Consider the following 13716-nt stretch of genomic DNA (forward strand, 5'->3'; position numbering starts at 1 on the left):
CGCTGCTACACGGCAAATCTCAATGGCCATTGAAATGGTTCTCGCGTCTTACGCCAAGGATGTGTGGCGCCACAGTCGCTACTTTTGATTTTGCGCAAATAAGAAAAATGTTTTTATAAACCGAAATTATAATGTAACAATGAACTTTTTTTGGAGTCATAGAAAGCTTGTAGCTATTATTAAAGGCTTATTACGTTTTCTTGTAAGACATTTTTGTACAATTTGCTGTCGAAGTTTTGTAATGCTCTGGAAACACTGACACCGGTGGCGTTTCCGTGGTCTCTTTGCTTCCTACTGCTTCGTGCATAGGTCGTGCTTTTTCGTGCTCTCGCTTACGGAGGTTCCAATCTCTCGAATCCTGCGTGTTGGTGCCTTTTCACCGCCATGGGTGACGAAGCGCGACACACTCGGGATGCACAGACGGAGGTCATGGTGCTTCTGGCTGCCATCGCTCAGCTTGACGCTGACATCGAGGCGTCGAAAGCCGAGGCAGATCGGATCGAAGAAGAGCTTGTTTACGTCAGTGCACTGAACGCGTCCATATTCGCATGTGGCAGGACCGTGAACCGCGAAAGGTGGTGTTTTGACCGGAACACGAAGTGGTTTGAGGAGACGCTGCCGCAGCTTGGCGAAAGGTACTTTAAGTGCGCGTTTCGTGTGACGCCTGCTACCTTCCGCTACATTGTCGACACTGTGCGACCGCTGCTCGAGCGGCAAGACACCAACATGAGCGAAGCTATCCCTGTCGACAAGCGAGTCGCCATCGGGCTGTACCGGTTGTGCTCTTCAAGCGAAGAACGCAGCATCGCAGAGTTGTTCGCCGTCGGACGCTCGACAGTGAACCAGGCGTACCGCGAGCTTTGCGAGGCCGTTGTCCACCTAATGGAAGGTGACTGGGTGAAGATGCCGACGCTGGACACCATGCCTGAACACATCAAGGAGTTCAACGCAGCGTGCCAGTTTCCGCAAGCGGTCGGAGCGTTGGACGGGTGCCACTTTCCCGTGTCACCTCCCAAGGAAAACGCCGCGGACTACAGGAACTACAAAGGATGGTAAGCAACAATGCTAACATAGGGACGAGTTGGTTGACTATATCGGAGTCTTATGCGAAACTAAAAAACACAAAGGGACCAAATAACAAATGAAACAGGCGCAATTGCAAGTGCCTACCGGCGTGAGTGTCAATTTGACTTTGCGAGCGAAACACGCATTTTCACCGTTAGTGTCAGGCAGTGTGTTGTCCCCTCATAGCATGCAGATGATTCTCCCGAGAGCAAGCACAGGCATATGGTATGCATTGTAATGTTGTCCCCTCAAAACATGCAGATGTGTCTCCCGAGAGCAAGTAGGGGCATATTGTATGCATTGTAATGTTATGCTCAAATCACTATCATCATGTGTAATGTGTCAGTCATGTTAACCGCATATTTTATTTGCAGGTACAGCATCATCCTGCTTGCCCTTGATGATTCACACGTTTACAGTGGCTCCAAGCTGGAACAAGCCGTGAATGGACCACTGTTTCGTCAGCCACGTGCCATCATGGGTGGCAGAGCAGTGCCTCCGGTCATTTTGTGCGACCAGGCATTCCCGCTTTCTACCAACTTAATGAAGCCATTCAGCCACCGCGGAAACCTGACCAGTGATGACAGGCTTTTCAACTACCGCCTGTCCAAAGCCAGGAGAGTGGTCGAAAATGCTTTTGGCAGGCTGAAGGCCCGGTTCCGCTTCATTTTGAAGCGCATGGAATGTTCGATAGAAAATTCCCGCCTGGCTATTCGTGCGTGCTGCATTTTGAACAATGTGTGCGAGGAGTTTGGAGATGCGGTCCTGCAGCAGTGGCTGACAGAGCTGGAAAGCAACAACGATGGTCTCCAGCAGCCATAACACTGTACAGATGTTCAAGAAGGCACTGGCTGTGAAGTGAGGACGGCGCTTGTGCACTTCTTCAAGCATGGATGAGTTCCATAGCCGGTGCGGCTGCTTACACCCTGCAGGGTACCAGGAATGTGATGTGCTTGACGGTCGCCTCAACAAGAACGGTCCTTTTCAGGGCCACCAAGAGTCTGCCTTGGCAGAACCATGGAGATGACGTCTCCGGAACCGTTTGTTCCCTTCTCAAATCAGTGTCATTATTTACAACATAATCTAGACGCAGACAGCTATCTGCGTACTTGATCTTAAGGTTCACAGTATTTAACTTTATCAACCTCATTTTTTGTAGCAATCAAGAGCTCATTGCACAAACACACACATGCCTCCGTGTGGAACTAAGAAACACTGCAGAACATTTGAAATTCAAATCATAGGGTATGAAACATGGTTTTCCATTTGGCAGTATTTTTTCCATGCCTCCAGCAGTAGACAGCATTGAAAATGTCAGTGCCAAAAGGTTTTCACTGTAATGTTTGAGACCCTGGTGAAATGACAAATGCATAGAAAAAAGAAACAGCTTGCACTGTATTAATGTCATTTCAGTGGCGTCACTATTTTGTGTACAATAAAAATTCGGAAGCTGTTTGTGTCAGCTCAGTAGGGACAGGTAGGAACTGAATTGCAAAAAAATTGCAACTTGTAGGAAGCAACATGCCAAAGTAGGTGCGCCAGCAATCCTGGACCGAAATGACAGACGAGTGGTATGCATGCAAGCATGCTCTGCATAGCTAATGCTTAATGCACAGCATGTCTATACACGATCCAGCATTACACCACAGGGTTGAGCTGGTCATGTTTGCACTGCTGACCTCTTACGGCACGCATTCAGGCCATGGTATTGTAATGAACACATAGAAATTAGAATAAACTAGCTTTTATTGCTTTACTTGCTGCAGAATTTTTCTAGGGCGTTCACTAGCTTCTCTTGCAGAGCAATCTGCCTCTCTCTCTGCTCGAATTCCTTCGCCCGAGCTGCTTGTAAGGTCTCCCGCAAGAGTTTCTGCTCTTGCAGGAGCCCTCCATAAATTTCAGCCAGAGCAACTGCCCCCCTTTTCCTCTTTCTGGAGGGAGGCTGGCCTGTGGCTGGTGTCACAGCCTCGGCTGCGACACCCGACGATGTGGCTGGTGTGGCAGCCAATGCTGTGGCTGGTGTGGCAGGTGATAGGGCTCCTGGTGACCCGGCAGCTGATGATACGGCTGCTGGTGACCCGACTGCTGGTGGTGTCATCGGCTGCGGTGACCCTGTGTCATGGTCATCGAAGGGCAGCCTGTCGTGCACTGCCATTGTGGTGGTGACGGCTTCAGCGGTTTCACCTTGTTCCATCTGATGAATGATCTGCGTGGCCGTCATACTGTTAGGCAGGGCAAGAACAGAATAGGCAGCTAAAGATGACTTTTGCAAAACTCCACAGTTCACGTTTCCATTTGGTACTGGGTGGCCACACATCCATTACATTCTTAAGCAGCACACACAGCTCACCTTACTGACATGACTAGGCTGAAATAAGCACTGCTTAGTGTTAGTTCTCACAGTGATTTTGAGGCAAACCCTGTTATGCTGGGTTCACTGCCATTATTATACTGGCGGTATCTTGCAGCAATTAATCTCCTGCAGAAAGCTGTAAATAAAAGCCTTTCTGTGAAGACATGCTGGCTAAAATCACTTAAGGTGCCGCAGTTTCTGCAGCTGTCAATCTTTATAGATGCTGACTGCAATTTCCATTTGAGAATTCCCATCATTGACTTCAAAATAAGCATTTGCAAAGCACTATTAAAGAAAATGATGAGCTAATGTGATTAGCTCTTGCACTACCAAGCATGCTGTGCAGCACTAATAGCTGCTATAAATACTACAACATACCTCTTCAACTGTTATGTCGCTTTCCTGTGCCGTGGAGGGATCATTGGCCGGCAGCGTGCCAAGGAACTGGTGTATACGCCAGAAGAATTCCCATGTGACCGCTCCAGAACCGGTCGTTCTCTTCCTCAGCCACAATCTGAAAGTTTTTTGCAAGGGCGACTGAGACAAGAAAAAAAATTGGAGGACACTTCAGCTTCGCCTGGTAGGCCAGAGCGCCTTGCAGCGCTGCCAGGGAGTCCGCTGAACGCCATCGCTCGTTCGGCGCGGCGCTTTTTAGGAAAGAAAATGATGCAGCAACGTTCTCACTTGTCTTGCTGGACATCCGAACCGCGCATGATACGCAGCGCCCGATTATAGGTCACCGGTTCGAATCCCTGCCGCGAACTAGGCTCCAACTTAACTAGTACGTTTATGGTGCACGAAACGTTGGATCGTATGACACCATCCGGAACGTTCTGGGCTAAACGGGTGGCATGATACGATTTTTTCCGACGCGCGGTGCTCGGAACTACTACGACGCCGACGGCTTTTCGACCGAACGCGCTATATGAATACCGCTGTATACGCCGTCACGCAATAAAGGAAAGTGCTGTGACGAGCTGTACCAACACCGCTGTATACGCTGTCGCGTAATAAAGGCAAGTGCTGACGATCGATGTGTCATTTCGTGCTGCCCTACGTAAATCTGGACTGACTGTAGTCACTTGAGTCAGCAATGTTTACAAACTGCGCTGCTGAGAAAGATGCCAGTATGCAGCGCAGTGAAAAACAATGTTGCGTTACAAAGGGCGTCTCAAAAACAACGCTGACAAGGCTGCGAACTTTTTACCGCGACAGACCGCATGCTTGCAATCCGCGCGCACAGAAAAGCCACTTACCGGTACGTTTGCCCCAAGTTTTCGATCTTGTTGTGAACTTGGGCGCGCGTCCTATAGTAGCCGGCTTCTCGTAAACGTTGAGCAATTTCTTCGTACACGCCGCCGTTCCTCTTCTGACGACGCAAGTCGGCGAGGCGATCTTCCCATAAGTCTATCAACATAAGCGTTTCCCGGTCTCCCCACAACTGCCGTGGCGCCGACGTCATTTAAGAAAAAATAAAATAAAACAAAAAAGCTGAGACAGAAAAATTAAGGGGGACGTAAAAGGCCTCGCACCACCGCAGGCAGAATAAAAAATAACGCGTGGGGTGGAATCGGCGGAAAATATACAAAAAAAAGCCAGGAAAATTGTATGAAAAACTATCGCGTAAAAAGTGATCTGAGGACTACATCAAAATGGCAGAGCTTTTCGTTGTGTTTGCTTCTCGCACGCTTGTTACTGCGAGCGAGAGTATGAAATTAATGCGTTGTAAACCAAAACCATACAATTGTTAAATAATTTTATAGGCTAATATTTTTCTGCCTGCTTTAAAGTTTAGGAGAAGAACGTTTTTTCACGCTCTCATGCCGCAAACGCACCGTGCACGAGAGTGCGCGTTGGCGCCGCTCGAAGCAACGCTAGCAACCTTGGGAGCGCTCGAAGGCCCTCGAAATCTGGATAGAGTTCCGGGCTGCTCCGTTGACTCGATAGACTATTGAGTCGATGGCCATTGAAACTGGCCGTGTAGCAGCGCTCGATCGCCTTCGAGTCGATAGTCTATCGACTCGAGGGCCTTCGAAATGCCCGTGTGACAGGGGTATAAGACTGCTCACTAAAAAAAGAAATAACCATCTCCGAGGCTGCAGATGTCGGTATTTTCGCACTAGGACACTGGTACATGCTTTCGCAGTAAAAGTCTTCCCCGAGCGGGATTCGAACCGACTCCAGCGCCAACAGAGCAGCTTTGTTTTCAGACGCCTTAGACCGCTCTGTCATCGCCGTTTTTTTTTCAGAATTAATTGTTTATTAACAGTAATACATACGATTGTTGCACGAGACAAAAAAAACAGAAAAGAGGGTCTATAAATTCTAATATGGGCGTTCATATACAGCAAGACAACGATGAAAGTAGCCCTGAAGGATGCAATATACATGCGATTATACCGCTGTTTTTTCTTTGTTCGATGGTCCGACTTTTTTTTTTACAGAAAACTTGGTCAAAATTTCTTTCAGCTCTGTGCTACAATGGGGCCAACGGCTGGCACAAGGTAAGAAGCAGAATGCTTTAGTTCAGGGGTTCTCAAACTTTTTTGCTTGGAGGAACCCCAAAAGCCTTCAATAAGTTCCAGGGAACCCCCCCTCCCCGCCCCCCGCTTTCACTTACCTAGCAATGTTGTCGAGGGCATTTTTGCAAAGGGAAAGTTGCAGAGGTTAAATGTTTATGTGATGTGTGATGGGTGGTACTGCTTCCCTTTTAAGAGCAAGTCAAAGCGTGGCTCAGTAGCACTCAGAGCCAGTCTCATATCAGCTGCCGGGTCAGGGACGGTGAGGGTTCTCGCGGAACACAAAAAGACAGCCCGCGGAACCCCTGTGTTCCGCGGAACCCAGTTTGAGAACCCCTGCTTTAGTTAGTGCGCCAATTAATTAAAGGCGTTAGTTTGCACTTTTAATGTTTAGTTTAGGGGGATTGTTGTAGCAGCAGATTTGGAGATCATCCTCCGAACAGTCTAGCCAAAAAAAGTTTCATGAACGAAATTTAAGCGCGCTTAACAAGGCGAGAAAAAGTCACCCTGGTAGGAGGCTTCACACTGTAACCCACCGCCAATGAGCGCCTCTCATGTCGATCGCTCCGCCCTGCGCTGTGCATCACACTGCCGACATCACCTGATGCCCAGACGGGCGGGCCGGCGGTATCGCTGCCAGTTTCGCCTCGCTCCACGGCTTCGTGTTGGAACCCCATTAGGAACTGAATATTACATAGCCGTGAGCCCCTAAAAGGTCACTTTGAGCTCCATCTATTCCGTTAACATCGGGTGACAGCTAATTATCGAGATATTTCCTGTTTGTTTTGCTTCAAGCAGAATAACCCAAGCAAAACTGGCTGACTGCCGACCATCGGCCCGCGCTCGGCTTGTGGCAGAATTTCGATGTAATCGGCGCACGAGCTTGGCAAAAGCGCGGGTCGAAATGGGGAGCCAGGAGCACAGGCAACACCTCGGTCACCGACCCTGGACCGGCCATTTAGGCCCACCAGATGAAAAGCGAGAGGCCGGCAGTGCGTTGGGCCTGCGCGGTGGCCGAGCGCTCCTATACACAGCTTGCAGGCACGCTGGTGCTGATTCGCCAGTCACTAGCTGACTCCATATTTTAGCGGTGATGCTTCCGGGCAAAAATCTGAAATCTTCACTGGCAACCTGCATACGTCGTCACAATTTACAAACTGAAGTTCTTTTTAAGCATGAAATGCTTTTAGCTCCCGTTGTCGGCAGTGGTGTGACGTCACGCCGAGACCGAGAGCCATAATCCGGGCACTGAATTCCACTCATCCGGGCTCTGAAACGAGAACATCCGGGCACCGTACGAGACTTAACGAGATTTAACGAGACTCTCTAAGCCCTCCTACGGGACCGGCATACAAGCGCCGGTTGCTCTCCAAACGAGTCACAAAAAATACTGCTGCCAGTGTCTTCTCAATGTTTATCAAGATATCAGTCGAGCTGTGCATTTTATAATGCACGGAATTATAATTTCCGATGTCTAATAACGCGTGCAAAAAGCACATACATGCCACAATACACTTCGTTGTCATACGTGATCTGTTAGGGGCTTTGAGAGAAGGCCGCTTAGAGAAAGAGAACCCGCGTCTTTCGGGACAGCAGCCGAGCACCATAACCACTGAGCCACCGCGGCGGCCATTTGAGGAAAGGAAGTGCACATACCTTGCTCCCTGGGTCAGTGGACGTCTGAATCGCGCTTATAGGTACGTGGGGTGATGAGAAAGAGATGTGGGCTGCAAGACCCTCATCCTTAGACCTGCTATGCCACTGCAGACTGACAACGCAAGACCACGCATGCGATGGAATTATTGTATACCGACCAGCTCCTTGCATGTAGAAGGCGGCATTATAGCTAGTTGTTATCGCGCATTTCACGCTAATGTTCTATTTACCAAACCTCGACGTATATGAACCAAGCTGATTACCACTGCTAACTACAAAAAAAAGTCGTTTATAGTGCTCTCAGTGTTTGTAGCCTTCAAATCGCCGCCGCGGTGGCTCAGGCGCTCGTATCTTGACTCGCTTTGGGAAGTTAAACCCCCATCTATAGCCCACATTATTTGTGACTGTCCTGCCTACAGCTCCGAATGGCAGTCTCTCAGCCGTGCGCTGGAGCGCCTAGATCCACGCCCACTGACGGAAATGAAGATTTTCGGCCACTGGCCGCGTTGATCGTCGGCGGTGAAGGCATCCAAGACACTGCTCCGCTTCTTGAGAACTTGTGGCCTGCATGATAGGCTGTGACTTCAACGAACAGAGACTTTTTAGAGTGACTTCAGTTTTCTGCTACTCTTTTTTCTATTTCTCTTTCTTTTATCCCCTCTTTCCTTTCCCCCGTGAAGGGTAGCAAACCTATTATTCTTCCGGTTATTCTTTCTGCCGTTCCTCTTCTACCTCCTCCTCCCTCCTCCCCTCCTTAAACCCCCATAATCTATCCAATCCGTATTCATTCAACTTCCTTCTGTGTCATCACCTGAACATTATAAACTTGTATAATGAGCCGCCGAAGGTATTTCACCCTTAACATATTAGCTCTCGTACTGGGCACAGGTTCTAGAGCGCAGCTCTTAGGCGTCCGTTTCTGCGTTTCTGCGTTTCGCGGCGTCGCCGGTGTGCGTTATAACCAGCAGTGGTTTTGTTCTTTAAACTGGATCATATTTTTGGTTTTTCATTTTTTGGTGATATGCATGGGAATAGAGATTAGTGTTCTGTCGTGCTGCAGTTTTTCATGAGGCAGGAGGTGTCCCAAGTGCTTTTCGGCTACCGTCGGCTAACTTGCTGCGTGTGTGCTTCGACACACGCTTTGGTGATTGTGAAGACATGTCGTCCCTTGGCGTGGTGCCTTCTTACGTGTTCTGCTTGTACACAATACAGTTTTGTACACAACGCAGAGGAAGGCACCAAAATTTTTCCTTCTAGCATCGGAGTGTTAGCAGGACATGCTTTCAGCAGGTCATTTCTGTTTGCTTCGACGTTTGTTAAGGGCCAGCGGTCCACAACATGCTCAACGTGTACAACATGGTCGCTGTGTCTGTCGTCAATTACAACATCTCTTCTTCAGGGTGTAACTCATCTTGTGTGGCACTGTTTGTATTATAAAATCGCAGCATGCTCTGCCTCATGGCATTTGGTTGACTCTGTCTGCTTGCTTTCGACTGCTTCTTTCACATGCTGCATACAATTATACAACAATAAACTATTTTAGAGCGCAGCTCTTTGGCGCCTGTTTCTGCGTTTCGCGGCATCGCCGTCGCCGTTGTTCTCCGTTGTCCGTTGTAACCAGCAGTGGACACCCTATAAGCTGCGAAAGCAATGGAGCGGGAGCTTGGAAAGGAGAGAGTAAAAGCGCAGCCTCCTGCCCTTCTTGGCAGCTGTGCATAGCAACCGTGACGTCACGCAGAAGCGGTAGAACGAGCGCGCGCGCGTCGGCGGTGGCCGCTACACCGCCGCTCCTTCGCCAGACGTCTCGTTGGAGTCGAGTGAGTGAGACGCATGGCTGCAAAGCGGCGCAGTGATTCCGGGCCAAGGGGCTCCGGGAAGCGATAGTGTGTTGAAGACAATGCTTTCGCCAAGCATACTTCAGAATTTCCACAGTGTCTTCGGAATTTCTTGAGGAAACGAAGTTCGGTGTCTCTGTCTCCCACAGCTACAAAACCAATAGAACGGGGGGTTTGGAAAGCAGAGGATAAAATTTGTAAAATGGTTTTTGAGGAAAGAAAATGCGCACTAGCTGTCTCACACATCTCGATGGACACCTCAACCAGAGGGAAGGCGCATAACTGGCCTCTTGGAACAGTCGACACCTCAATCGTGCTTTGAGCTACCTGGCCGAAGTGAGAGATGTGCGCTGCATGCTTTGGCATTGAGAAATTGAGCCAGAAACACTGCCACCTGCCAGGGTGGCTGGGTGGACGGGGACTTAAATGTAGATATAAAGACAAGCGGGAATTTCTTACCACTTATGCAGGAAAACATCCCGTTCTTCTCGCTCGTAACGGCTCCCACAGCTGTGACAACCTCGCGAAATACTTGCGCATATCTCGTCTTTGAGAACCAGGCATTGGTGCATCAAATCGAGCATATATCCATGCATTTCTCCGTCCACAAAGCTTCCTTCAGGACAGTCAAGAAGTGTTAGTGGAGTGTTTCTTGAAGATGGAATGTGTGAAAAACAACAAGTTGTCTGTAACTGTACTATCAGCAAGGAATAAAACGCGAACAAGACAGCTGAGCCACCAAACGCAAATTAAGAGTATTGTAGCCTGAGAAAGCTCAACACTTGCTCAAGTTCTTTTGACTTCAAAGGCGCGAAGACTCTTCTTCAGAAGTGTTAATCAACCTCGCTAGCGTTTCCACTTCAGGCGCTGATATTACGATGTGTTTGAGATGTCCCCTCAGTTTTCTTGTTCGCGTTTCATTCATTGCTGATAGTACATACATGTCTTGAACAAATTATTTGCCTTAATCTATCGAAAATCTGAAACAGCTGATGAGCTGCGCTCAAATTTCGCATTCGGAAGTAACGTAGTCGTCGTCAATTTAAAAAAATATATATTTATATGATGACCTGGATACGTTACCTACGAAGCTAGACAGGTTTGATATTCAGCATGTAGCTACGAACCTAGTACTTGAAGTCTGGCTTCATCGAGGGGGTCATCTTGTGAATCGAGCACAAGTGGGAAATCAAATAAGTACGCAGAGAGAGAAAGCGCTTCACGTCTTCTTTTGAACATTTTTTTATACAAAGGGAAAATAAACAAATTGAATTATATAATAAATAAAGGAATAAATTTGTAACAGGACCAGCTCCGCACTAGTGCAGCAATTCGGGAGCCCACAGTCCTCGTGCCAGGAACGCCTCACCGAGCAAGATTATGTGGCATCTCTCGGAAGGTATATTGCGGGTCATTTCAACGAATATTTTCATAGTGTAATTTCTAATTCTAGCATATGTTCCTCCAAGGAGAAAATATTTCACCCATGTGAAGCCAATCTTATTTCGTACCCTGGCATGGTTCGATGTTATTAAACTTAAAAAATAAATCTTCATGTGGTCCTGACAATCTTGCAAACATTTTTTTGAAACGATATGCTGAATGTATTGCTAAGTTCTTTGTAATTATCTTTCGCGCTTCACTACTTGCTGGAAAAATACCGGATGACTGGAAGATAGCCAGGGTTGTGGCCGCGTTCAAGTATGGCGACCATTCTTTGTCAGAAAACTAACGCCCAATATCACTTACCTCCTCACATTGTAAACTAATTGAACATATTGTTGCCAATCAGATGAACGAATTCCTGGATAAAGATTCCATAATGTCTAATGGTCAACACGGATTTAGAAAAGGCTTTTCAATGCGAAAGGTTTTTCAAATTCTCATTGCATGGATAACAAACTATCTAACAAACCGGCGCCAATTCATATCAATTATTGGGCAACAATCTGGCTGTCTTCCGGTCAACTCAGGAGTCTCTCAAGGAAGTGTCCTAGGAGCATTGCTTTTTTTACTTTGCATAAATGATAGTACTACTGCAATTATTTCCACTGTGCAAATCAGGCAGTTTGCGGACCATTGTGGGCCTTTTCGTGAAATCACTTCAACAAACGACGAAATCGATTTAAATGCTTCTCTTGCTGGCATATTTAATTGGTGCAAAGTCTGGGGAATGCGGCTTAAAAGTGAAACGACGATCTTTCTTCTCCGCTGCCGTCAAAAAGCTCCATTATCCTTCACTTACATGTTAGGTTCGTCGCCTTTGCAGGAAGAAACCAAATATAAGTGTTTGGGTGTCACAACTGCTAAAATTTATCAGGAAATTTACACATTGGCAACATTTCTTCTTTGTCATTGCGTGAATTGTATTCTTGCGACATAGACTCAAAAACTGTCCCTCTAACGTAAAATTTTTTGCTTATTATTCACTAATTAGACCTAAACTTGAATATGCATGCGTTGTTTGGGACCCGTTTACTAAAGAAAATAAAAATGTCTTGAAAGGGTACAAAGGAAGGCTGTGGGTGTTAACCGCTCAAATTTTATCGCTATGAGTCTCTCTCACAAATAATGACTGATAATGGCATTGAGCTTCTTGAGCAGCAATGGAAAAATCTTCAATTGCGGTTCTTTTTATGCTTTTTAAGGGGAATTTAGCAATAAACTCCTCATCCTATCTGTCTCGTTCAACCTGCAGGCTTACTCGACACCATCATCCGAATTCACTAACCCGTTATTTTGCACGGACGGATCTATGCAAGTTTTCATTTTTTTCCCCGAGCTGTAACAGACTGGAAGGATTCATTGTTTCCTGTCTCCGTTGACGGATGCATTGCTTATTGTATTATTCTTTTTACCACCCTGCTTGGACCTGAACAAGGTCTGCAGTATGGAAAAAATAAATAAATAAAATATTGCGAGCCAGCTACTGCACGCGTCGGAACACTTCTAGTTTGATGACATAACTTTCAGTCGGCACGCGTGGTGTGGCGACATCTCTCCCGGTTTTGTTACATCCCGTGACCTTTCTGCGTCATCGATCTCGTGATTTTTGGCAATGCCTCGTTTTTTTTGGAATGTGGCTACTAATGCTTATGGCAATATTGGTTCATGAGCACACCTTTGTGTCAGCCGGTCAGCGATACTTTCCGTCGTTGGAATACTGAAATACCTGCGTCTAATGCAGTAAAGCTAACTTGTGGCCTGTCATAAGCCTTATAGAACATAGTAGATTTGTAAAATGTCAAAGTTGTACTAAGCGGGAAAAAGTTGCAGTTCTGACATGTTGTAGGAAGGTAAAGTTTTATTACTTGAATACTCATAAAGCATTCATTTTCTTTTTAACTGTGAGGTCAAAATTACACCAAATCAATATGCAATAACACAATTTATCCGAAATCTATTTTTAACACAGCTTTTATTCTCTGGGAGTCTCGTCCCGGCTGGAAAGGTGCTGCCGGTGTTTCCTTTGCTGTGACTCCGATCATCCCTTTGGATCGCTCCCCATCGCCGGCTGATGCCACAAGGATGCAGGAGATGCCTGTTAAGACATTTCTGACAGCTACAAACTCGGAAGACTGAACTCCAAAACGCACAAACGCACACCAAAACGTCTAAATTTTAACCTTACCCAATTAGTGTGACAGCCAACCCGTGTGACACAAGAATCAGCAAACACACTCGACCTGATATTAACCAATTGCTCCGAAAAACTAACATCTATCAGTTTTCTTCCGGAAATCAGTGACCACAAAGTCATACATGCTCTATTTTCATTTCACTCTACTAAAAAACAGACATCTGAAAAAACAATACGTCTATACGATAAAGGGAATTACAACGCAATAACTGAAGATCTTAGCACATTTTTTCCCGAATATGAATCCGCATTTCACACTCGCTCAATTCATGAAAACTGGTCAATCTTCAAGAACAAATTAAACAGTCTCACTGATACGTTTGTCCCGACGATTACTTTTCACACTAACCGCAATAAACCCTGGTTTACTCGGCCCTTAAAACGCCTAGAAAAGAAAAAGAAACGATTTTTTCGCTCCGCCAAACGCATCGACACGCCTGCCGCATGGGGAAAATATTACGAAATCGAAAAATTATACTTACATTCCGTTCATGATGCCAAGCACTCATTTTATCACCACGACTTACCAAACCTGCTAATAAGCAACCCAAAGCAATTTTGGCTGGTCCTAAATCCTACGCACCGTTCCCATATTACGTTAACGAATGATTTACATGAACCTGTTGGTGATAACGACTGTGCAGATGT

General features: G+C 46.7%; 2 protein-coding genes across 2 annotated transcripts; one reads left to right on the top strand and one right to left on the bottom strand.

Moving 5' to 3' along the window:
• The first annotated feature begins 384 nt into the window (after positions 1–384).
• Positions 385–1056, top strand: LOC149357281 (uncharacterized). Its single transcript, XM_089576557.1, has one exon. The coding sequence runs from the start codon at positions 385–387 to the stop codon at positions 1054–1056; it is 672 nt and encodes a 223-aa protein (XP_089432683.1).
• A 1762-nt stretch (positions 1057–2818) lies between these two features.
• On the bottom strand, positions 2819–4880 carry LOC149357282 (uncharacterized). Its single transcript, XM_089576558.1, has 3 exons — positions 4675–4880; positions 3797–3932; positions 2819–3271 (listed from the first exon to the last, which is right to left on the bottom strand). Exons 1-3 carry the CDS (start codon positions 4878–4880, stop codon positions 2819–2821), a joined length of 795 nt encoding a protein of 264 aa, XP_089432684.1.
• Positions 4881–13716: the final 8836 nt, after the last annotated feature.

Source organism: Amblyomma mixtum, chromosome 3, assembly GCF_055824585.1.
Source record: "Amblyomma mixtum isolate Tamu chromosome 3, ASM5582458v1, whole genome shotgun sequence".
NCBI lineage: Eukaryota > Metazoa > Arthropoda > Arachnida > Ixodida > Ixodidae > Amblyomma > Amblyomma mixtum.